The sequence below is a fragment of the Cricetulus griseus genome, chromosome 2, assembly GCF_003668045.3.
Source record: "Cricetulus griseus strain 17A/GY chromosome 2, alternate assembly CriGri-PICRH-1.0, whole genome shotgun sequence".
NCBI classification, from domain to species: domain Eukaryota; kingdom Metazoa; phylum Chordata; class Mammalia; order Rodentia; family Cricetidae; genus Cricetulus; species Cricetulus griseus.
This window is the reverse complement of record NC_048595.1, coordinates 182,319,858-182,344,617: the sequence shown is the minus strand read 5'-3', so window position 1 is coordinate 182,344,617 and position 24,760 is coordinate 182,319,858. Positions and strand designations below refer to the sequence as shown.

Sequence of the window (24,760 nt, the reverse complement as noted above, 5' to 3'; positions counted from 1 at the left end):
CTCATCACTGGGCCCCAGGACAGAATAAAAGGGAAAAAGATAGAAAGCCAGATGAACACTAGCATTCTCCTTTCTCTGCTTCCCGACTGAACGGATATGAGCAAATTGGTCCCACACCATGCCATCTCTGCATGATGGACTCTATCCTGCCTCCCAACTGTGGCCCAAAATAAACTTCCCCCTTAAGTTGCATCTTATCAAGCAGTTGGTCACAGCAATGACAAATCTCAAACAGAAAACAGGCTCCTTTGGAAAGATGGTAACAAATTATTAAGCCTTCAAACTACACTTTGTTTTATGAGAGATTGAGAATATTCTATTGAAGGCATTATTTAACACTAATAAATTTGGCTGGGCATATTGCTGCGCACCTGTAATCCCTGCAAAGGGGGTGGGGCAGACCTGAGGCAGTAAGATTGCCTGGGCTAGATAGTGAGATCTTATCTCAAAAAAATTAAAATTTAAAAAGTCCTAGACAAGGTAGCCCATGCCTGTAATCCCAGCACTTAGAAGATAGAAACAAGAGTTCAGAGTCTTCCTCTCAATAAATAAATAAATAAATAAATAAATAAATAAATAAATAAATAAAGGCTTAAAAAAATCAATCAATCAATCAATCCATCTGAACTGGGGGCAGTTCTATGGAAGACTGAGCCATTAACACATGGAGCCTAACTCCAGGTATTTAGCATCAGAACTGAGAAACAATACCTCCACTTGGAGTAAGAACATCCAAATATGTCGCCAATGGAAAAATGCAAATTAAGAATGAAGAAAATTAGCATGCATGATTTAATGTATTAGCTGAGAAAGCTGGAAAACACTTTAATACATCTAAACCCTTTATTTATCACCAACTTATTCTGAGACAGGAAATGAGCATGGCTTACCAGATGCAGACATTCCCTGTGATCAGCGCTATGGCGTTGTTCCAGCCAAACACGGCCACTGGGAAATTGAAGGCAGTGATGATTCCCACCAGGCCTAACGGGTTCCACTGCTCGATGAGAGCATGGCCAGGTCCTAAGGTGTGTAAACATTCACTTAGTGGACATTAATTTATTAAGAATAAAATCCTGAATCATCCCTCTTCATGTCAGAAGTACATGAACCAGACCAGAGAAGATTCCTGATGCCTTCTTGGATCACTTCACATAGCCAAAGGATATGGACATATCACTTAATATAAAACAGAACTGCTTATTACTATACTGCGTTATCAGCTATAATGGTGTTCATTTCACCTCACACCTCAGGAGCTACAGAGGAAAGGGCATTATGGGTCCCATGTGGAAGATAGGGCCATGTCACCGAGGTAGTAGGAGGTTCCCCCAAGAGATGCGAACACAAAGGATAAAATATAAACAGAGCATAGAACATGTGATTCTCAGGTCTATGTTCTTTACGTTGTCTCTTGACCTCTCCAACTTCAAGATGAGGAAGCTTGTGTTATAGGCTTATGTTGGTTGGATTACAGAAACTTTCTATGCACTGTAAGGAAATTAAAAGTATGAATAGAAATGTTTATATTTTGGCAGAATATGTGGTTCATTTGGTAGACTGCTTGCCTAGCATGTACAAAGTCCTGGGTTGGAGCCCCAGCACAGCACAGATTGGATGTGGTGGCTCATGCCTGAATCCCAGCATTCAGGATGTGGGGGCAGAAAGATGAGTTCAAAGTTTTCTCCACTACATGGAAAGTTCCAGCCCAGCCTGAAATACATGAGACACTGTATAAAAAAGAAACAAATAAAAAACCCAAACTCGGGCCAGGCATTGGTGGCGCACGCCTTTAATCCCAGCACTCCGGAGGCAGAGGCAGGTGGATCTCTGTGAGTTCGAGGCCAGCCTGGTCTACAGAGCAAGTGCCAGGATAGGCTCCAAAACTACACAGAGAAACCCTTTCTCAAAAAAAAAAAAAAAAAACCCTCACATCTCACATTTTAATTGCAAACTTTAAAGCTAATCCCACAAAGGCTTAATCACTAGCTGGTTGAGCCAAGAAACTCTGACAGACCTGGTTAAAATTACATACTACTACACAGGAGGAAAGTGGCCCTTCTTGTCATCATTCACACTGGAAATAGGGCTGGGAACCTCATACTGAGGCCAACCTGCAGGCCAGCACCCCCACTCCTTCTTGGCAAGGCTAACCTTCTCTCCTACTCTTCCTTCTTGGCCCTACTGCCATCGATGCATTGCTTAGAGGTGTCTACTGTCTGTATAGATGCTGTAGCTATTCAGGATAAAGTCCAAACTCCTCACAACAGAGGTTGTTGCACTGCATCCTCCAGCTGTGCCAAAGCAAGGCAGTCCCCACATGGACCTGTTCCTCCATCCTTGACTTCACACAATCCTCTTCCCCACCTGAAGTACTCCACCCCCAGTTCCATCTCCTTCAAGGCCTTAGGGTACCTTCCCAGAAAGGCCTTTTCATCAACATGCCCAGGCTGGGGTAGAGTTCCCCACATGCCTATGGTCCTAACCTTTACTTGCTCTATCACAGCTACTAATTCCCTGACTCCCCTCAGCTCTAAAACATATTTGGAGTATGTGTCTGTGTGCGTACACATATGGAGGCCAGAGGACAACAAAACTCAGTTCTCTCCTACTCTGTGGGTCTTGGGAATGGAACTGAAGTTAGTGATGTCCTGTCAAGACATCTCTCCAGGCCACAGCACCAAACACTTAGTCAACTGATGCCAGGCTTACTTTCAGAAGGCAAGACGGGTCCCCCGATCATCCTCGACAAGCCAGCAGCGTAATCACAAATGTCCACGAACTCCTGAACTTCTCCTATTCCTTCCACTAAGATCTTCCCCATTTCCAAAGACACCTAGAAATATAAAAATCCAAGCACAGTTTCTCCAGTAGAATCCCTATTTAACATTGAGCTGAGGACAAAAATAAATCGTTATTTTATGTAGGTAAGAAACTAAGGAAATCTGCTCTTTTCTCGTGACTTTTTCTCTTTATCTTTCTTTTTACTTCTTTATTTACTTGTTTCTTATTTTACTTCTTAATATAATTTTGTTTATTAATTCTTTGAGAATTTCTTTTATGCAAATTGGATTTTGTTTTAAGGATTTTTAAACCACATAATTTTTTTCACTTTTCTCTCTTTCCTCTAAAAAAATATGAATTTCAAAATTTGTTTTTCTTAAAAATCACAATCTTAAGATACATATACTAGGCCGATCCTTTTAAATCTGATTCGACCTGGAGGGAAAAAGAAACACACAGACTCCAGCAGTTGAAAGTCCAAAGCAGAGGGCACAGCAAAAACCTCAGTTTCAAACAAAACACAACATACATATGAAAACTCATGACAGCCTACTCTCTACTCAAGAGACCACAAACAGACTTCAAAAATACTTTACCAGTTTTCCCAGTACTCGGATCTTCTCCCGCAAGGCCAGGCCAATCTTTCTTACTATTTCTCCTCGCTTTGGGGCAGGAATCTAAGAAAAGAGTGGAATTTTGGTGTCAAAGTATATGTCCACGTCTAGCACACTGTCAGATGTGCATCACAGAAGAACAAACTGCAACATCGAAAGAGGCCTTTTGGGTGACAGCGGTACTGCGATAGGGCTAAACATCCTTGAGCTAATCTCTTCTGGGAGGCACAAGTGAAAAGGCAACAAACTATTACCAATTGCTGATGGTCTAAAGACAAATACTGAAAGAGAGCAAACAGCGAGATGAGACACGGGGAAATCTAAGCTCAGACCTGTGCTGAATCCTGAAGGATGGAAAGAGTTGGCCCTGAAATACAGAAAGAATCATGGGGAATAAAGGGCGGGTTGGGAAGGCTAGAGGCATTAAAGAGAAGGAATCTCAACTGGGCATGGGAGTGAAAGTCTTTGATCCCAATACTCCAGAGGCAGTATTATTCTCTATGCAGCAAACAGGGCTCCCTTCCCCCAAATCTCTTTGGAGGTGGGGCATCGGGGACTGATCCCTATGAGTTCAAGGCCAACCTGGTGTACAGAGCCAGTTCCAGGCCTGCCAAGGTAACTGAGACTCTGTGCCCCTGATGCCCCACTCCCAGGCAGAGAGAGAGGGGGAGAGGGAGGGAGGGAAGAAATCTCATCCTAGGGCAATGTGAAATCATCTATGCTCTTAAGGCTCAGGATAAAGTGCTTTGTTGTGTCTTTAAACACCACTCTTTGCAGGATAGAAAATAAACTGAAGGGAGAAGAGTAGATCCAGGGATATCAGCTGAAAACAGAGAAGCCTGGAAAAACAGTTCAGAGTGGGGTGGTTGCCTAGTATTTGCAAGCCCTTGGCTCCACCCTCAGAACTACAAAAGGTGGGCATGATGACATACAACTGTCACCCCAGAACTTGGGAAACAGAAGCAGGAAGATCAGAAGTTAAAGGTAACCCTTCGCTACATAGTCAATTCTAGGCCAGTAAGGGCTACATGAGACACTGCCTTTAAAAAAAAACAAAACAAAACAGGCCAGACAGTGGTAGTAAACACTTTTTTTTTTTTTTTTTTTTTTTTCGAGACAGGGTTTCTCTGTGGCTTTGAAGACTGTCCTGGAACTAGCTCTTGTAGACCAGGCTGGTCTCAAACTCACAGAGATCCGCATGCCTCTGCCTCCCAAGGTGGTGAACACCTTTAATCCCAGCACTCGAGAAGCAAAGGCAGGTGGACCTCTGTGAGTTCAAGTCAACCTTGTCTACAGAGTGAGTTCCAGGATAGCCAGGGCTACACAGTGAAGCCCTGTTTTAAAAAAGCAAAAAGTATATATGTTACTAACATATATATTTTAGAAAAGCTAAGTACATAGACAACTGAGTAAAAAGGGCAGGGTTTGAGCAATGATTGATCTGTGACTCAAAAATAGTGACACAACTTCCCCATTAGTGGCCACAAACCCCCTTTAGCTATTCCTCTATATCCCTTTCAAAGGCAGCTAAAAAGATCTTCACATGCCTGTAATCTCAGTATTCAGTAACTAGAGGCAGGGGGATCAGGAATTCAAGGCCACCCTCTGCTATGGAGTTAGTTCCATATTAAGCCCTAGGTTAACCTGGGCTGCTACAAGAGATCTGTCTCAAAAGAAAAAAATAAAAGAGAGGGAGCACCTCCTACAGACCTACAGATCGTAGGCTGGAGCCCCACTTCCCACCCCTCCTCATAACATGCCTCACACTCCATCTTTCAGAGCCCCACACTGAGCTGCAAGGGGAAGGCTCCACTTTGCTGTCTTCTTCCCCAGGGCATCCTCACATCTTACAATGGCTTATGTGGAGGGCAGCATGGCAATGCATCATGCTGGAAACACTCTTATTCTTGAAGTAGGCAGTTCCACATCTAGCCACTGAACTTATGTGTGTGTTGAAACAAACAGTTAAAACAACAGTCATCGTACACTTTTCTGCACAGAGACATCCATCAGAATGTAATGTGTTAATTATGCAACAGCTATAAAAGGAACAGTCTCTAAAATGAATGGACACACACACACACACACACACACACACACACACACACACACATACAAAGGCAGAGAAGAGCTTTAGTAGTATACCAGAAAAGTACAAGACAGTATGCCTATGGCAAGCATGCTTTGCTTCAAGATGACACCAAGATGTCTACAGTGGCAAGCTCTTAGAATTACTGCTGATGCTCACTCACACCTTTTAGAATTTATTTTACATGTATGGGTGTTTAGACTGCATGTACATCTGTGTACCACAAGTGTGCCTGGTGCACTCAGAACCCAGAAGAGGGTGTCTGATCTTTATAGACAGTTATGAGCCACTGTGTAGAAGAGCCACTACTCTTAAGCACTGAGCCATCCCTCCACCCTTGTTCACCACATTTTATACAACTGCAAAGTTTACCTTTCTGAAAATTTTTTTAATTTTATTTTTATGTGTATGTCTGTGCGCACTCAAACATGTGGGTATCTGTGGAAGCCAGAAGATGACATCAGATCCCTTGTAGCTAGAGTTATAGGCCTTGTGAGCTGCCTGACATAGGTGCTGTGAACCAAAATCTAGTCTGCTGACAGAGCAGCAAGTACCCAACTGCTGAGCCATCTCTCTAGTCTCTAAAATATTTATTTATTTAGATGGGAGACGGGTGCAGAGGACAACTTGCAAACTTGCAGTAGTAATAAGTTCTCTCCTCCCACCATGTGAGTCTTGGGGCTAGATCTTGCCTTTACCCCCTGGGTCATTTTGCCAGGCCAAGTTTGTCATCTTTATGATACATGCCCTCCTTGTGATGTTAACTGAGTTAGCACAGATCCCATACTTGGCATTGCCTAGCTTGTGGCACAGATGTTTCTCCTAAATTTAGCTGACACGGTTACAAGTGAAGCCAAGTTGATGAACATCAGCTGAGAACAAAGTATATATGGCCTCTATGTGTGCAGGAGCCCACAGAGGTCAGCACAGGTCATCTGATCTCCTGGAAACAGTTGAGAGCCGCCATGTGGGTGCTGGGAACCGAACCTAGCTCTTCTGCAAGAGCAGTTAGGTGCTCTTAACCACTGAATCATTTCTCCAGTCCCATATGGCACACATTAAATTTACTCCAATCAGTCTTTTGGTTACTGTAAAACTTCCTGGGAATATCACTGTAAAGAAGGTAGCTATAATTCTTGCCCAGTAGAGAGGAAAACCCAGCCAAGTAACAGAGATCAGAAGTAGATGACTACTGAAGAGAGGCAAGGCTGAACAGCTGAAGCAGCTAGGACAGGTCAGTGCTAGTGTTGCTAAGGGAAAGGGGAGGAAGACTTTGAAAGTGTAGAGCAAAGACTTAAAGCACAGCTGTCATCAGTAGGGTAAAAGCACTGCTGTCATCAGTAGGGTAAAGAGGCAGAGAAATCAGAGCGAAGAGCAAGGCATATGCAAAGGCCAAAAGGCAGAGAGAACACAATCATTTTGAAAAGCAAAATAGCTCAAGTAAGACAAGAAAAGAAGGGGTCACATGGCCAAGGGCTGAAGATCCTGCAAGTAGCAAGGATCACAAAGAGGTTTTAAACAGGGAGGGAAAAGATCAAAGTACGCTTTAGAATATTGCTCTAGCTCCAACTGTAGAAAGTGACTGGAGAGACAGAACTCAGGAAGAGCATGGGACCAGACAAGAGCTAGTACAAAGATGTACTACAATACTATATATAACATAGCACAGAGTGACGTGGTTGGCAGTGTATCTCCAGGACAGACGCTAATGGCTCAATAGTTAAGTGATCCTCTTGCAGAGAAAGGATTCTGGTTCTATCCTACCATTCACATGGCACCTGGAAACTGTCACTCTTCCAAGAGCACCAGGCATGCACACAGTACACACATAGAAAATGAAATAAATAAATAAATCTTTTTTTAATTGGGAAAAGAAAAACCTCCAGGGCCCTGTCCTATGGTTTACATCAGAAGTCCCCACCGATGTAAACTCCACCCATTAGTGTGACCTATACATAAGACAGTGCATGGAAGGAACTACACAGGCTGAGGGCACAGTGGTGCACATCTTTAGTTCCAGCCATTGGGAGGCTCAGACAGGAGAATCCCTTGAGCCCAGGATTTCAAGTCCAGCCTGTACAACATGGTGAGACCCATTCATATAGAAACAACCAAATGGGAACACTGATACCTCATGTGGGCCCACTCATAGCTACCAGATACCTGGTATTTACTTCTCTTTGTAGTTAGGAGAAATGACCCATTTCTGTCCTCAAGGGACAGAAGAGTCTCTGGCTCTTTCCCACCAGCCACAGAGGAAAAACTGAGAACACACAAGGGACTCAGAGGAACAAGACAAGGAGAGCCCTCGGTAAAGCTCATTCATTGAGGAGAAGCAATGAGTCTCAGTCCTAGAGCCAGGTTCTCTGTAGTAACTGTAATTAAGAAACCTGTGGGCAGTGGTGGTGCATGCCTTTAATCCCAGCACTCAGGAGGTAGAGGCAGGTGGATCTCTGTGAGTTCAAAGCCAGCCTGGTCTACAGAGTGAGTTCCAGGACTGGCTCCAAAGCTACACGGAGAAACCCTGTCTCAAAAAAATAAAAGAGAGAGAGAGGGAGAAAGGGAGAGAGAGAGAACGAATGAAAGAAAGAAACCTGTTTTCAATGAAGGCATGAAGGTGTACTCCTATAACACCAGCCAGAACTGGGGAAGGCAGAGGCATCAGGAGGTCAAGGCCAGCCTTGGCTCCCTAAACTACATTAAACCCTCTCTCTCAACTAAATAGATAGATGGATGAAGCAGCTTTTATAAATTACTTTTCCTTTGTATTTGTGCTTTGTTTTTACTTCCCTTAAGGAAAAATGTTCCCTTTGAAACTTCAAAGCCTAACTGGAATGAAACAAAACAATGTTCTGTTGGGATGTAAGCAAAGCTGACAGCTCCACACCAAGGATCCTGGAGGGAGGCTGCAGACTAGGATAGCCTGCTCTGATGTTTTTGTCTGAGACCCAGCCATTTCTAAGTCACTGCCACACTGACCAGAGCCCAAGAGGACTGTTGGAAAAAGCTTGTCTCTACACTGAACTTTGAACTCAGTTGCTTAACTCAGATTCCAACAAACAGATCCCCCACTGGTTCAGTTTACTCCCATCCAAGAGTGGCTTGCCTAACTTATCTAGCAACTCCCTCTCAACTCAAAAATGCACAAGCTGCTGAAGGAATGCTGAATGCAATCTGTCCATGAGGGACAAGACACTGAAGTAACAAATGAGATCCTAAATTCGAAAATAGCAACAAAAAAATATAGAACAACATTCCAGAAAGATTATCATGACAGCAACAACCCCAGCAAGGGAGACAGACTTAACAGGAGATGAGATGAGATGGCTCAGCAGGTAAAGGTGCTTGCAGCTCAAGCCTGGTGACCTAAGTTCGATGCCCAGAACCCACATAAGTGGGAAGGAGGGAACCAACTCCACAAAGTTGACCACTAATTTCCATATGCACCTTATGGCATATATATACATCACCACCACCACAAGTTTAGGGAAACATCCCCTGGAACCAAACTGTTCTCAAACATGTTTGTATTTATTCTAGACAAACACACATGTGCACAAAAGACATGTGAATGATTCCAGCATTTTAGAGACTGAGGCAAGAAGGTATTTCTTGAGCTACATATAATGTGTCTCAAAAAAAAAAAGGGGAAAAAAGTAGGTCAGGGTTGGATGGCTCAGCAATTAAGAGCACTTGTTGCTCTTGCGGAGGATCTAGATTCAGTTCTCAGTACCTATGTGACAGCTTACAGCCATCTGTAACTCCAGCTCTGGGGGATTCAGTGCCGTCTTCTGACCTCTAAAGACATGCACGTGATATACAGACATACATTCAAGCAAAACCCCCACATGGATAAAATAAATCTCTTTTTTAAATGTTTGGCCTCTATTCCCAGCATTCGGGAGACAGAGGCAGGAGAATCTATGTGAGTTTGAGGCCGGTCTACATAACAAGCTCTAAAGCAGCCAGGACAAATAGAGACCCTGTCTCAAAAAACCAAGTTAAAGTGGCTGGAGAGACGCTCAGTGGTTAAGAGCACTTGCTCCAGAATCTTAAGGAACAGAGTTCTAATCCCAGCATGCACATAACATGCCAGGAATCTGGGCAAATCCCAGTAACCTCAAGGCACTGAAGGGGGCAGAGACAGGAGGATTACTGGGATTTTCTTGCCGGCTTCCAACCTAGTGAAAACCCTGGTTCAGAGGGAGGAACAGAGAGTGGTGGAAGAGGATACCAATGCCTTCTCCTGGCCTCTCTACATGCATGCACAGGCACATAAGTGCATCACATACATGACTAAACAAACACCTTTTAAAAAACAACTGAATCGCTGAAATGGCTCAGTGAGTGAAGGATGCCCCTGGCAATGTGAGTTTGATTTCCCATGTGAAGTCAAAGAGAAGGGACTCCACAAAGCTGTCCTCTGACCATCACACACACTCCGTGACACATGTGTCATCACACATGCATCATGTGCACATAGACACACAATAATAAACACCAATTTCCTTCAAGTATGCATTAACTTTGTTTGCATACAATGTGATCCTAAAATTGTGCACACATCCTGTAACATGCACAGAAAAATCACAGCTATGGAGTAAACACCTGAGAACTGGGAGAGAAACACCCAAAGGCAGCTCTGACAACCATCTGTACCGAAGAGGTTGGGGTTAAGAAGACTACATCTAATTTCCGTACTGCATCATCCTTCAAACAAAAAGAAAAACCAAAAAGCCAGGGAGGTGTTGAGATGGCTAAGTGGGTAAGGCCACTTGCCACCAAGCCTGATAACCTAAGTTCAGACTCCAGCACATGGCATTATGGTGTACTGATGCTTGCCATGGGCCAGCTCTGCCACAAACAACGCATGATTAAGTGATTTGATCCTCATGACAACTCCAGAAGACAAGCACCCAGGTCTCCCCTCTTTTTTTTTTTTTTTGTTTTGTTTTGTTTTGTTTTGTTTGTTTGTTTTTTGAGACAGGGTTTCTCTGTGGCTTTGGAGGCTGACCTGGAACTAGCTTTTGTAGACCTGTCTGGTCTCGAATTCACAGAGATCCACTTGCCTCTGCCTCCAGAGTGCTGGGATTAAAGGTGTGCACCACCAATGCCCGGCTAGGTCTCCCCTCTTTATGAAAACACTCTAATGGAGGCAGAGGGATGCTGGAAAAAATCCAAATGACTTCTTCTCTCCTTGATTCTCCATCTACAACGGCAGATAAGTGAGGCCCAGCCCAGCAGCCCTCGGAATTCTTATTTTGGCTTTGTTTGTTTGGTTGGTTTCTTTTGTTTTTCCAGACAGGGTTTCTCTGTGTAAAAGTCCTGGCCATCCTGGAACTTGTTTTGTACACCAGGCTGGCCTCAAACTCACAGAGATCCACTTGCCTCTGCCTCCCAAGTACTATGTGAGCCACCACAGACCAGCTGTACTTTGGCTCTTTCAACTGATAATGGATGGTGTTTAGAGATGGAGGAGGCAGATTCTGCCTCATGGCCAACAGGAACTCCTTAGCCCTGAGAAAATGGTGTAGCTGCTCCGGAGCCAGTCCTGCTGTGAAGACATCTTGTCCCTGGTCAATCTGGGAGGAGAGGCAGGAGGAACAGAGAACAAAGAGCTCCCCTGCTTTTGTTCAATTACAGGTTTGGGGGGAGAGTATTCATGGCTCTAGTTTACACGGTTATCGAAATAGTTTTCATCTATTTTGAAGTTACCCATTCTTGCCATCCCAAGTGGGAAGGACACTACTTTAGGAATATCTGGGAAGAAATTAACACAGTCCCCAAGATCACACTGTCACGTGATTATCTATCTTCATAATTACAGCAGGTGACCTGTTCTGCAGTGGGGACCATACTTACCTCTGCCCACATTTTCCAAGCTTCCTTGGCTTCCTTTATAGTTTCTTCATAGTCTTCCATACTGGCCTAAGTTAAGAATTGGGGTGAGAGAAAAGGAATGAAAAAGTGTAGTGAGAATTCCCAGGAAGAGGCTGTGTCTGCAGATACTGATTAAAACTGTGAAAGGCCTTTTTAATCCCAGCACTTGGAAGGCAGGGCAGGTGGATCTGAGTTCAAGGTTAGCCTGGTCTACAGAGTGAGTTCCAGGACAGCCAGGACTACACAGAGAAACCCTGTCTCAAAAACTAAACAGCAAACTGGCAGAGAGGCTGGAAAGCTGCAAACCCAGAGCCTAATTACCCTACCCTGAGCTAGTTTCAGCTCCCCTGAATTCATTGCCCACCTCAGTGTCTCAGAACATCCTTCGGCTAACCAATAAAAATAGTTTGCAATCTATCAATTTATCAGACCATTAGTTCCAAAAGCTAAAGAATGCCATCAGATAACACTGATCTGAGGTACCACCAATGTTTATGGCTTTCATTTTCCTGCAACTACATATAAAACTCTAAGAACAGCTTCCCCAAGGGAACAACCTGGGGTAACCTAGCTGTGCTTCCCAGGGCATGGTGGTCACTCAAATTTGGCTCCAGGAAAATCTATCTTCTATTCCATCTGAGGCGAGAGCCGTAGTTTTTCCATTGACCACAGGATACTCCCCTTCTGAAATATATACACATCTCTGCAAAAGAAGTGGGAAATGGCTGTGCCCCTACGACTCACAGATGATAACGGCTTCACAGTCTACAATCCTATAAAAGACTTTATGACACTAGAGTTATAGCTCGGGGGCAAAGCTCTTGACTGGCATGGTTGAAGCCCTGAGTTCAATTCCCAGCATGGTGGGGATAGTTATTAGAGCACCAATAGAAAAAAACAGCTAGAATCTAACAAAAGAAAAGATAACCCAGCTGTGCTTTAAAGCCTTACTTTCAAATTTTTCAAATCAAGGTCTAGCCTCATCTGGATACGACACACATGATCCATATTAGAAAGTTCAATCTTGGGCTCCAACCTAGATTTCAAGAATCAGAACCTTCAGTCTAACAACAACGACAACTCTGGAATGACTCAGAAGCAATACCCCAGAGGGAAACTAGGAATGTAGTTCAACTTGCCTAGCATGCACAAAGCTCTGGGTTCAAGTCCTAGCAAAAACCTAGCACAGTGCTGCATGCCTATAGGTAAGTCCAAAGTCTGCTCTGGGCTAGCCTAGGCTACATATCTTGTATCCAAACTATACAAGACCCTCTGCCTAATTCTCTCTCTTACTCAACTTTTCTAGCTGATCCCCAGTCTCACAATGATGAGGAAGTACATGATTCTTTACATCTGTACACTTGTTCGGCTCTTAACCTTTGCCTCTAAAGAATGCTAACACAGTTCCCTGTAACAGCTTGAGTTTTAGCAACTTACCTGTCGGATCCTTGCTATTGGCTCATTGTTAGCAGGACAATAGGACGTAATTACCTTGAAACAAACAAACACAGAAATTAAAATTATTGCCAAACTGAGGAGATGCCAAATAGAAAAATAAAAGCAAAATAGGAGCCTCCAAGCTAACTTCTGTTATGGCAAACCCACTCTTCAGAGCAGTTTTTCTCACCAATGCATTAGGAACTTTCTGTAAGATCCATTCGCACCCTCTGGTCTGGAAACAGAATGCCTAAGTCCAGACAAACTACAAAAAAGCCTGTTGTTGATGAAACTGATCGGGTCTCCAAATAAAGACAAAACTAAAGCGTAGCTAAAAGGCTAGATTTTATCAGACATTAATGACTAATGCCACAAAAAAAAAAAAAAGCAGGATGAGGGCAATTTTTTTTTTTTTAAGAGACAACAGGGCGAAACTCCCAATTTCATAACAATTAAAATTACCTGCTCTCCTACGGTTAAGAGTAGCCTTTAAAAGAAGTTGCGTTTTCTGTACCAAAGCAGGTTCTGGTACAGCTAAATGTCAGGTTTCTGAAAAAACTTCCTTTCTTTCCCTTGAAAATATGCGTCACTCTCCCAAGTTTTGGGCAACTATAACTTTACCTGCCCACTGCATTCTAGAAAACTATATTACGGTGACAAGTTTGGGCAATAAATACTGAAAATCAAGTCTTCAAGGGGAAAAAGTTCACAAGATTTTAGCCAGGGCGAGCTTGTGACAGAACCCAAGCAAAATTACCATACGGTTTTAAATCCTGGGGTTTAGCCTTCCTGGCGGCTCCAAACCTCCGATCGATTCCTCACAGCGCTAAACTCTAAAGTTCGCTTGTTTTTGCCTTTCTTAGTGAGAAAACTTCTGCTGTACAAATTTAAAACTTCCCAGCCGGTCTGTCCTCCCACAGTTGCAGTCCGGAGGTGGGAATGAGGGCGCCCGCTTCGCGGCCTCCCAGGCAAACCCTGGCTGCAACTTTTGGGGTGCTCGCATACCTGTCCCCCGCCGCGCCAGTTTCCATTATACACGCCCGCGTTGTCCTCGCGGAGCCCCAGCTCTTGCAGCCAAGCATAGTCGGGATGATGGATCAGCAGAGTGGACATGTGGGCGGTAGGCCTGCACGGAGAACGGGAATGCCTGATGCTCTTCACAGTATGCTCGCACACAGTGCGAGCCACACGCCACATACCGAGCTTAGTACGCCAGAAGCCCCTGCCGCAGGGGAGTCCGGGAAATGCAGCCCCGCCCCCAGCCCTGGAGAGTCCGCAGGGCAGGCCCCGCCCCCTGCCCAATCCATTGAAGAACGTCCCCCAACCCACTTCCGCGACTGCTCATTGGGCAGACCCCTCCCCGGGAACCCATTGGACAGTCTCGCTCCACCCCCCCGCCGACACGCCCCCCTGCCCGTCCCCCATTCACTCCGGGGGTCTTCCTGACCTTACACGCTGGACAATAAGGTTGCCTCAGGGTCTGGGGGCGGAGACGGCGCGGGCGGGGCGGAGGGGGCGGGGAAACGCGCCACCCTTTGGTTCTGAAGTCCGGTGGGTTACAGCAAAGCTTTCAAACAATATGCTCCTCGGCCCTAGTGTTCAGGGTATTCTGGGCATGCTCATTCCGTGGGTCCGGGCTGGGACCTGAAAAATCACAGCATTTCTAATCGGCTCTCAAAGAAGCCTTAATGTTACTGGTCTCTGTTGTAGCTCTGGGTGTTTTTTCAGTGGGTTGAGACCTTTTCAGGGTTATTTTCACTGCTTTGGTAAATTACAAACGTTTCTTAATAAATGGGAAGTATTGCATGAATGCATCATCTTCTAAATACGCTGCCTGAGTGAGTATATTCTTACTTTTGAAGAAAAAACCATTTTGATCAATGTCCTTCACTCTCCATTTCTTCTGTATTCCTGAAATGTCCTTGCCCCTCATCCTCTTAAGATAACCCTGTGTCTTTCCCCAATAACCAGACCTCTCTGTATGAGGGAGATCCTAACATCTCATCAGCTCTAGACACATACATTCAAATTAAATAGGCGCCTCGGTCATTCCAGCCTGTTTCTTGCCTTTGTGATTCCCAGGTCAAGTTGGGTTTTTCAATGAATCCCCCCACCTGTATCTTCAGTATTCTTCCATTGCTTTCTACCCTGCAGGTAAAGTCAAAAAGAATACAAACAGGAAAGGAAGAATCAAAATCAAACTTCTTATTTGCATATGATATGACACTTTACTTAAAAATCTGGTAGTGGTGCAAGCCTTTAATCCCAGCACTCAGGAGGCAGAGGCAGACAAATAGACAAATCTCTGTTAATTAGAGGCCAGCTGATCTACAGAGTTACAAAGTGAGTTCCAGGGCAGCCAGAGAGAAACCCTGTCTCAAAAAAAAAAAACAAAAAACAAAAAACAAACAAACAAACAAAAACCTCCATGATTACCAGATATTTCAATATCTGGTAACACTTGGCAACAAAGTAGTTAGATACAAAAATCAATATACAAAAATTAATGGACCATTTTTAGGCAAAGTTTTAGGTAGCCCAGACTAGCCTCCTACTCACTATGCAACTAAGGATGACCTTAATGCCTGCATCACCCACCTGAGTGCTGAGATTATAGGCATGTGCAAGCACACCTGTGCTAGTAACTAAACCCAGGGTGTCATGTATGATGGGCAGTCTACCAATGTAGCAAAAGACCTACAATAAAAAACTCTGAAACACTTCAGACCTACTGAATAAAGAATTGAAAAATGACATTAGAAAATGAAAAGACCTCCCATGCTCATAGAGTAACTCAATTTTTATTGTGAAACTGGGGCCAGATGGTAGTGGTGCTCGATCGCCTATTAATCCCAGCACTCAGAAGACAGAGGCAGGTGGATCTCTGTGAGTTCAAGGCCAGCCTGGTCTATAGGTTGAGCTCCACAACAGGCTATGCAGAGAAACTCTGTCTCACAAAGGGGATGAGGGGTCTGGGGGTATAGCTCATTGATAAACCTAGCATGCATGGAGTCTTGGGTTCCATCTCCAGCATGGCATAACAAGGCTGGGTATGGTAGTGCACATCTGTAATGAAGAACAGGGGAAATGGAGGCAAAAGGTGCTACATAGAAAGTTCAAGGCCAGCCCAGACTGCCTAAGAGTCTGCTCCAAAATTTTGAAACTTCTCAAGTTTCAAGATGTAGATATAGACAAAGGCTTTTTAAACAGTATTCCTGAAGTCCAGGAGCTAAGAGCAAGAATTGTCAATGGGGCCTAGAAAGATGACTCAGCTGTTAAGAGCACATAACTGCTCTCCAAAGGACCGAAGTCCAGTTCCCAGCACCCATGGCAGGTGGTTTACAGCCACCTGTAACTCGAGCTCCAAGGGACTCTGATGCCTCTGACCTCTGCAGGCACCAACACACACACACACACACACACACACACACACACACACACACACACACACGTACATATTTTTAAAAGTATAATAAATCTTTAAAAAGAAAAGAGTTTGCAAATGTGACTTGAGGGTATAAATCAGTAGATAGAGTGACTGTCTAGCAGACAGAGGCCTTGAGTCTAACCCACTACTGTACATCCAGGGTGATAGCATGAGTAAATAATCTAAGCACTTGGCAGGGGGAGACAGGAAGATCAGACATTCAAAGTCATCCTCTGTGGTGATATGAAGCTTGCCTGAAGATCAGAAAAGCAAAACAACCAGCCAGTAGGTCTTACCTCTACCAAGGCTGAAGTGGAGATCCTGTTTTCCCTGTGACTGGAAACTAAATCTCTATTGAGACCCTTTGCTTCTTATATACCTCTCTAGTGCTGGGATTAAAGTTGTGAGCTCTGTTACTCTTTTAGACTAATTCACTCTAGTGTAGCCCTGGTTGGCCTTAAACTCACAGAGATCCACCTGCCTCTGTCTCCTGAGTCCTGGGATTAAAGTTGTGTGCCACCACTGCCCAGCTTCTATAGCTAACTAGTGTAGCTGGCTTTGCATTCTGATTCCCAGGCAAGCTTTATTAAATCATAAACAAAATATCCCCCCAAAAAATAAATAAAAATAAACCAAAAAACCCAATATGTCCCAGCCCAGGCTACATGAGACCCTGTTTCTTCGAGAAAAAAATAAAAGTAGGATTCCATGAAATTAAGAGACTGGGCTGGAGGTTAAGACACTGGTTACTCTTACAGAGGACACAGGTTCTATTCCTGACATTCCTAACATGTGCCTCATGACTATCTCTAATTCTAGTTCCAGGGAATCTGATGCCCTTCTCAGGAACCAGGCATACACAGGCATACATGTAGGCAAAGACTCATAAATGAAAAACAAAGCCAGGTGGTGGTGCATGCCTTTCATCCCAGGTGCAGAGGCAGGTGGATCTCTGTGAATTTGAGTCCAGCCTGATCTATATTATGATATCCAACATAACCAGAACTGCATAGAAAGATCCTGACTCAAAAAAATAAAAAAGAAAAGGAAAGGAAAAAGAAAAGAAAAAAGTAAAATAACTTTAAAATGATAAATGAACATAAAGAGATTATTGCAGAGTTAAGGAGAACATGGACAGAAAAAAATCTTTGCCAGCTCTTCATCTGACAGTGTGTTAATATCCAGAATCTATAAAGAATTTTTAAAAGTTACACAATATTAAAAATAGGGCTGGAGAAATGGCTCAGAGGTTAAGAGCACTGGCTGCTATTCCAGAGGTCCTGAGTTCAATTTCCAGCAACCACACGGTGGCTCACAACCATCTGTAATGAGGTCTGATGCCCTCTTCTGGCCTGCAGGTGTACATGCAGTCAGAACACTATACATAGTAAGTCTGAAAAAAAAAAACCAACGCACATAAAATAAAAATAAATAATTAAAAAAACAATATTAAAAATAATAATCCAATTAGTAAATGAGCAAATGAATCAAAAAGATGGTTCTCAAAAAGAAGTACAAATGGCTAATGACTTGTTTTAAAATGTTAAATGTTGTTTGCCATTAAAGAAATGCAAACCACAAATGCACAGTCTATCTCACCTTAGTGAAAATGGCCTAAAGGAAGAAATCAAGGAAGCACTGGAGAAGATGGAGGACAGGGAACACTTGTGCACTGTTGGCGGAAGTGTAAATTAGTGCAGCTGTTGGGGAAATTAGAATAGAGGGTTAAAAAAATCTAAAAATATAACCATCACATCATCCAGGTGGATTACTCCTTGGTATATACTATATACCCAAAGAATATCATCATGCAACAGGGACATATGACACCCTTGTTTGTTTGTTTGTTGTTGTTGTTGTTGTTGTTGTTGTTGTTTTTGAGATAGGGCTTCTCTGTGTAACAGTCTGGCTGTCCTGGAACTCTCTGTGTGGACCAGGCTGGTCTCGAACTCAGAGACTCACCTGCCTTTGCTCCTGAGTGCTGGGATTAAAGACATACACCACCACCTCCTGGCTTACCATCCATTTTTAATATGGCACTATTCACAATATCTGAGCTATAGAATCACTATAGAACCTAAGTATCCACTAACAAATAGATGAAGGTGTGGTGTGGTGTGTGTGTGTGTGTGTGTGTGTGTGTGTGTGTGTGTGTGTGTGTGTGATGGACTTTAGTTCAGACAAATAGAAAAACCAAATAATATAATTTTCAGAAAAATTCTTACAGCATAGGTTTTTTTCTGTTTCTGTTTTTGTTTTTGTTTTTTGGTTTGGGTTTTAAAAAGTAAACACTGTTTATTAGTGTTGTGGTTTGACATAAAATCACTCCAAAGGAACTAGCACTATTAGATGTGGCCTGGTTTGAATAGGTGTGGTCTTGTTGGAGGAAGTGTATCTCTGTGGGAGTGGGCTTTGAGGTCTCCTATGCTCAAACTATGCCCAGGCTCACAGTTTACTTCCTGTTGCCTGTGAATCAAGATGTAGAACTCTCAGCTCCTTCTCCAGCACCATGTCTGCCTGCATGCCGCCATGTCCCACCATACTGATAATAAACTAAGCCTCTAAATCTGCAAACCAGCCCCATTAAATGTTTTCCTTTATAAGAGTTTCATGCTTATGGGGGTCTCTTCACAGCAATAGAAACCCTAACTAAGACAAAGTTCGTACCAGGAGTGGGGTATTGCTGTGGATAGGTTGGACCTTGTTTTGTTTGTAAGAATTTGGATTTTGGTTTACAATGGAATGCTTTAATGGATCATACTAGGAGCGTAGAAGATTTGAACTATGGGGACCTGGCTCAAGAGGTTTCAGAGGAGAAGAATTTTAGTGTGTTGCCCAGATATCATTCTTGTGATTTTTGGTGAAGAATGTGGCTGCATTTGGCCTTGTCCAAAGAGTCTGCCTGAGACTAAAGAGAAGATATTTGTATTAATTCTGTTGGTAGAGGAAATCTCAAAACAGCCCAGTATAGACTCTGTTGTGTAATGAAAGATACATATTGAAAAGGCACAAGCTGAGCAAGGAAAAATAGAAAATGCATAATTTTAAAAGGAGAACCAGGGAGTGGAATGGAGCTACATCCCATGTTCAAGGAGATAAACAGATTAAGAGATAGAATAAAGGGCAGGTGATGATGGCACATGCCTTTAATTCCAGCATTTGGGAGGCAGAGGCAGTGGATCTCTGGTTCAGCCCTGGTCCACAGTGTGAGTTCCAGGATGGTCAGGGCTATACAGAGAAACCCTGTCTTGAAAAGCCAAATGAGAGAGGGGGGAAGAGAGAGAGAGAGAGAGAGAGAGAGAGAGGGAGAGAGAGGAGAAAAGAAAGTTATAATGAAAATCAAAGAAAGGAGCTTTAATGCTAGAAATATGACTCAGCAGGCAAGCAAAGGGAAAAAAGAAAAAGAAGAGGAAGGGAAGAAAGGAAAACTAGTTGCAAAGTGTTAGAAATCTAGTGAAAGAATTGAGACTTTCCCCAAAAGATAACTTTAAACATTTGTTATTTAGGCCCTCACCCTAAAATCTAAAAAAAATTTCAACATTATTGAAAAAAAAACAAACAAGACAAGATGGCCTACAGTGATAATACTGATTTTCCTACAGACACCTCAGGGCCAGAATGTTTGTGTTCGGTTTTCCTGGGTCAGGATGCTTCTCGAATATCTAAATTTAAATAATGTACTTTGTAAAAATTACTTTATAATTTTATTTGTAAAAAGAAATTCTTGAGTGTAAGAGAAGAAAACTGAGCTGGTGATGGTGGCAAAATTCTGTCTCAGAAAAAAAAAAAAAACAGAAAAAGTAAACTGGACCATATGTTTTTACTTAATTCTTAACCTTTGTTGAATATTTAAAACTTGCTGTAGATTACTTTTCTTGGAGCAATGTAACAGAACGTTGCAATCACATTTATCTACCATGGAAACCACTAAGCACAACTCTCTGTTGAGCTCTTTACCCATCTTGAGTATGGATAGCCTTCTCCCCGCCTTTCTCAGAGCCAGCACTTAAATCTGAAGTATGCACTATCCCTTATCTCTACTTAGCAGGGTTGCTAACTTTGCTTCTCTCTGGCTGGTTCTGGAATTTATTTCTGCTGTGTAGTCAAAGGTTTAACTTTACCCCATTCCATAACCCCAAGGTGAGGAACTCCTCGGGCTACAGGGGAAACACTGCTGGCCTATGTCTCACCACTACAGACTGGTGACATTTAACAATTACCATGGCAGTGATCAAAAGGAAAAAAAGGGGGAAGGGAGCAGGGAGAAGTATCATCTGAATTCCAAAATGCTCACTATCCAATCTACAAAAAAATCTGAATATCCCCCCTTTTTAAAGCCTATCCCCTCTTCCTCACTTCTTTTTTTTTTTAAAGATTTTATTTATTTATTATGTATACAATATTCTGCTTCCATGTATATCTGCACACCAGAAGAGGGCACCAGATCTCATAATGGATGGCTGTGAGCCACCATGTGGTTGCTGGGAATTGAACTCAGGATCTCTGGAAGAGCAGTCAGTGCGCTTAACCTCTGAGCCATCTCTCCAGCCCCCCTACCTCTTCCTCACTTCTTAACTCTGTACCTGTTATTTCTCAATGCCCAAGCATTGCTAAACTGACTTGAAAGTTTATCTTCCATTTCTCTTGCTCTTAGCCAAAAATAAGTCTCCTTTTTCTTTTCAGCTGATGCTTGGTTCCATAGTCCTAAGAGGGAAAATGGGATAGGGGCAAAAGACAATAACACCTACAAGAATAGTCTGTCAAATTGGTACATTTGTTTGTTTGTTTGTTTTTTGTTTCTCAAGACAGGGTTTCTCTGTGTACCAGCCCCGGCTGTTCTGAAACTCACTTTCTAGACCAGGCTGGCTTCGAACTCATAGAGATCTGCCTGCCTCTGCCTCCTTAGAGTGCTGGGATTAAAGGCATGTGGTACTATTTTTTTTAAAAGTCAGACTTGTGGAACCATAGCATTTCTTCTTTTCTTTTTTACCGAATTTGGAGGTCACAGTCTATGCTCCAAGAAGTCAAGTTCCTCCAGAAGTCAATTAAAATAGTCAAATTAATAGTAAAAATCAGAAAAAGGAAATTTATTCAATGCAGCCATATTGGGAAGAGGGACAAAGAGATCCATGACTCCCACTAAAGTCCATCTTTGGGTCCCAAGATGAGATTAAAGTTTAAATAAAGGCCAAGAATGTGAACTCTAAAGAGTCCAGATCAAAGTGTGGTCCTGCCCACTGCTCATTTACCCATCATTGTCTGGGCTTCATTCTCATTCTACAGTCTGACAAGTTAGAAGTGTGGGAAATTTTTTTTCCCAGTCCCTCCGCACCTTGTGCCTTTTCCTTTTTCAAGCATGAGATCCCTGGGGAAGTTCTTGTTTCTTGGGTTTATTGCTTCAACAATCTGATAGATTTAGAGATTTAGATAAAGAAAAAGCTCTTTATTCTCATTTCTGCCAGGCCAAATTTCATGTGTTCACACATGTGCGTGCATGCGTGTAAGACAGATGTGAGCAGCGGGTATTCTCCTCTGTCATTTCCCCCTTATATATTGAAGCATCTCTCACTTGAACCCAGAGCTTGATCCAGCTTGTTGAGTTAGTCAATGTCCTCTGGGAATCTCCTGCCTGCACCTCCTAAGAGCTAGGATTGCATGTGAGCTGCCATGCCCACTTGTCATCTAAGTGAGTGCTCAGGATCTGAACCCCGGGTCCCATATATGCATAGCAAGCACTTTACCTAATGCGTCATCTCCCCAGCCCAGCATCCCTCACATACTCAGAAACAAGCCCCTCAAAACATGAACCCTGCCTGGTGTGGTGACACATGCCTTTAGTCTCAGCACCTGGGAGGCAGAGGCAGAGGATCCCTATGGGTTTCAGTCTAGTGTAGCCTGCTCTACATAGTGAGGTCCAGGTCAGTCAAGGCTACACAGTGAGACCCTCTCAAAAACAAAACGAAACAAAACAAAACAATCACCTTGGAGGATAATATCCATACTATAATAGACTTGGACTAGAATTTATACCATAGGTTTTCCTTTTCCTTAAGCCTCCAGACTCAAACCAATAAACCTCCCCAGTTTCCAGTCTGCAGATGGAAGATTGTGTGAGTTTTCTGTCACCATTGTCACATGAGCCAATTCATTCTATATTGTAAAACTCTCTGTAAATGTGGTTTATCATTTCTCTGTAGAACTCAGACCAATATTAACTATAATCACAAAGACTGGCTTAGATTCAACTAAAATGCTCATTAATTAGTGGTTAAGTAAAAATGATAGATTCATTTGGGGGGAAAAAATCTCCCCATTCTCATAAAGTCATAGACAAATACCAAAAGCACTACATGTAATAAGAGGCCAGATATAAAATAATACATCATAAATAACCTCATGTATGCAATATACTAGAAAAGATAAAATGTGCCAAGTATGGTGGTACAGGCCTACAATCGCAGTGTTTGGGAGGACCAGGAATTCAAAGACATGCTCAGCTACATGGCTGTGAGGTGTGTAACACAAAACAAAGAGGCTGAGCACAGTGTTCTGGGACTTAAAGAAGGTAGTTATGAGGATCACAAAGCTTGACCCTGAGGGCACAGTTCAGTTGTAAAGCGCTTGCCTACTATTTGTGAATCTAGCATTGTCCAAAAACAAAACACAGCACCCCCACCATGCTGCTGTGTGTCTATTATGTCTATGTAATGTTTTAAATTACTGGACTGGCATGAGGGCAGTCTGTTCAGTTGCTTGGCTGACAGTCCTTTGCTTTTTTTAATTATTTATTTATTATGTATACAACATTCTGCTTCCATGTATATCTGCACAGCAGAAGAGGGCACCAAATCTTATAATGGATGGTTGTGAGCCACCATGTGGTTGCTGGGAATTGAACTCAGGACCTCTGAAAGAACAGTCAGTGCTCTTAACCTCTGAGCCATCTCTCCAGCCCCCTACAGTTCTTTGCTTAAGTCACCAAGGAAGGGACTAAAAACTCTCAGTTATGTGAGAAACAAGACCCTCACTTTGTAATAACAAATTCAAGAGACTAGGGAAAGTTAAAGTTTTTATTTTACAATTCTGTAGACATGGATGCTGGCCTACTAAAAGGAGTGGTGTACCAGGTTGGCATGAAATAGTGATTTTTATTTGTTTATTTATTTATTTATTTTGGTTTTGGCTTTTCGAGAAACAGTGGTTTTTTGGTTGTTGTTTGTTTTGTTTTGTTTTAGTTTCTTTGTTTTTTGAGACAGGGTTTCTCTGTGCAGCTTTGGAGACTATCCTGGCACTCGCTCTGTAGACCAGGCTGGTTTTAAACTCACAGAGATCCGCCTGGCTCTGCCTGAAACAGTGGTTTTTTCCAATTGGAAAAAAAAAAAAAATCCTACCCTCTTCCCATAGGCTGGTACTCCAGAGAGCTATACAACCTTTGCTCTCGCCTAGCAAAGCACCCTCAACGCCCCATCCTATTGGCTCAGAATATACAACCTTATCCACCATATATAATGGGTCTTGGATACCCTTTTCTGATCATCATTGGCTCAGTCACGTGGCAGAGTGCCTGTAACTTTTCAACCCTAGGATAAACTGTAATGCCTAGACAAGCAGGCACCAGTTACCAACTAAGGGAAGAGATGGGTGTGGTTGGGGACGGTGGTGGTAAAGGGTGGGCTTTCGCCTCCAGATTATCTGTAATTGAACGCTAAACCACCTCACGAACATAATTTATTTATCCATTATTTAATAATAGTTTATTTTAATATTTAATAAGACTTTAATATTTACATTTTTGTTGTTGTTGTTCGAGAAAGAGTTTCTCTGTGGCTTTGGAGCCTGTCCTGGAACTCGCTCTGAAGACCAGGCTGACCTCGAACTCACAGAGAGCCACAGGTCTCTGCCTCCTGCCTCCTAATGCTGGGATTAAAGGCGTGCACCACCAACGCCGGGCCATTTAATGTTAGGAAGAGCTTACTTTGTCTTATGGTTCTCGAAAAAAAAAAAAAAAAAAAACTCACAATGATGTAGAAGGCAGCATATAACACGATTTATTTCTTGCAAAACAGCCCTGGCCTCCACCAGCTTAGGCTAAAGGGAAAAAAAAACATAAACATTAAAAGGAGTGCTTATTAAAGCCTATCATTAACATTAACAGCACTTTAAAAATAATTTAGCCGTGATTAGCCAAACACCCTGGGGTGAGGTGAGCCATTTTATCATCTCAGGGAGAATGGCCTACGGGTGACTGGGAAAAGCAGCTGCAGCAAGGGCGGCCTAGGAACAGAAGTGGGGCAGTGACTCCCGCACAGCCAGCCACGCGTGCGAGCAGGGCGAGCCGAGTGAGGCGGTGAGCTGAGGCGGAGGCGAGCAGCCGGAAGGCCTGTCCGGAGCATCCGGGTGAGAGGCCGGAGGTCGGAGCGGAATCACCGAGCGCCGCCTGAGCTCGTCGCAGGGAAATCGCTGGGGAGCGCGGACCTCGCCTCCCAGCGGTGACTTTCGCTATGGTGACGCTCTCGGGGGCCGCCCGCA

At 43.2% G+C, this 24,760-nt stretch overlaps 1 protein-coding gene and 1 long non-coding RNA gene across 3 annotated transcripts in view; both read right to left on the bottom strand.

The window, feature by feature from the left end:
• Aldh7a1 (aldehyde dehydrogenase 7 family member A1) overlaps positions 1-14,060 on the bottom strand; it is a 34,148-nt gene extending 20,088 nt beyond the window's left edge. The window contains exons 1-6 of the mRNA XM_027400927.1: positions 13,810-14,060; positions 12,805-12,858; positions 11,350-11,415; positions 3,381-3,461; positions 2,713-2,836; positions 891-1,023 (exon numbers count right to left, since the gene is read on the bottom strand). Of these exons, the coding sequence (XP_027256728.1) occupies positions 891-1,023; positions 2,713-2,836; positions 3,381-3,461; positions 11,350-11,415; positions 12,805-12,858; positions 13,810-14,001 (650 nt within the window). The 5' untranslated portion in view covers positions 14,002-14,060. The remainder of the gene's footprint in view (positions 1-890; positions 1,024-2,712; positions 2,837-3,380; positions 3,462-11,349; positions 11,416-12,804; positions 12,859-13,809) is intronic.
• Positions 14,061-14,263: 203 nt separating this feature from the next.
• LOC103161361 lies at positions 14,264-24,722 on the bottom strand. Of its 2 annotated transcripts, none has more exons than XR_004768336.1 (4): positions 24,250-24,722; positions 17,831-17,931; positions 14,827-14,952; positions 14,264-14,448 (listed from the first exon to the last, which is right to left on the bottom strand). It is a non-coding gene; the product is annotated as an uncharacterized LOC103161361 (long non-coding RNA). The 2 variants fall into 2 exon arrangements; XR_004768335.1 differs by lacking the exon at positions 17,831-17,931 and having other exon boundaries at positions 24,250-24,319; positions 24,471-24,702.
• Positions 24,723-24,760: the final 38 nt, after the last annotated feature.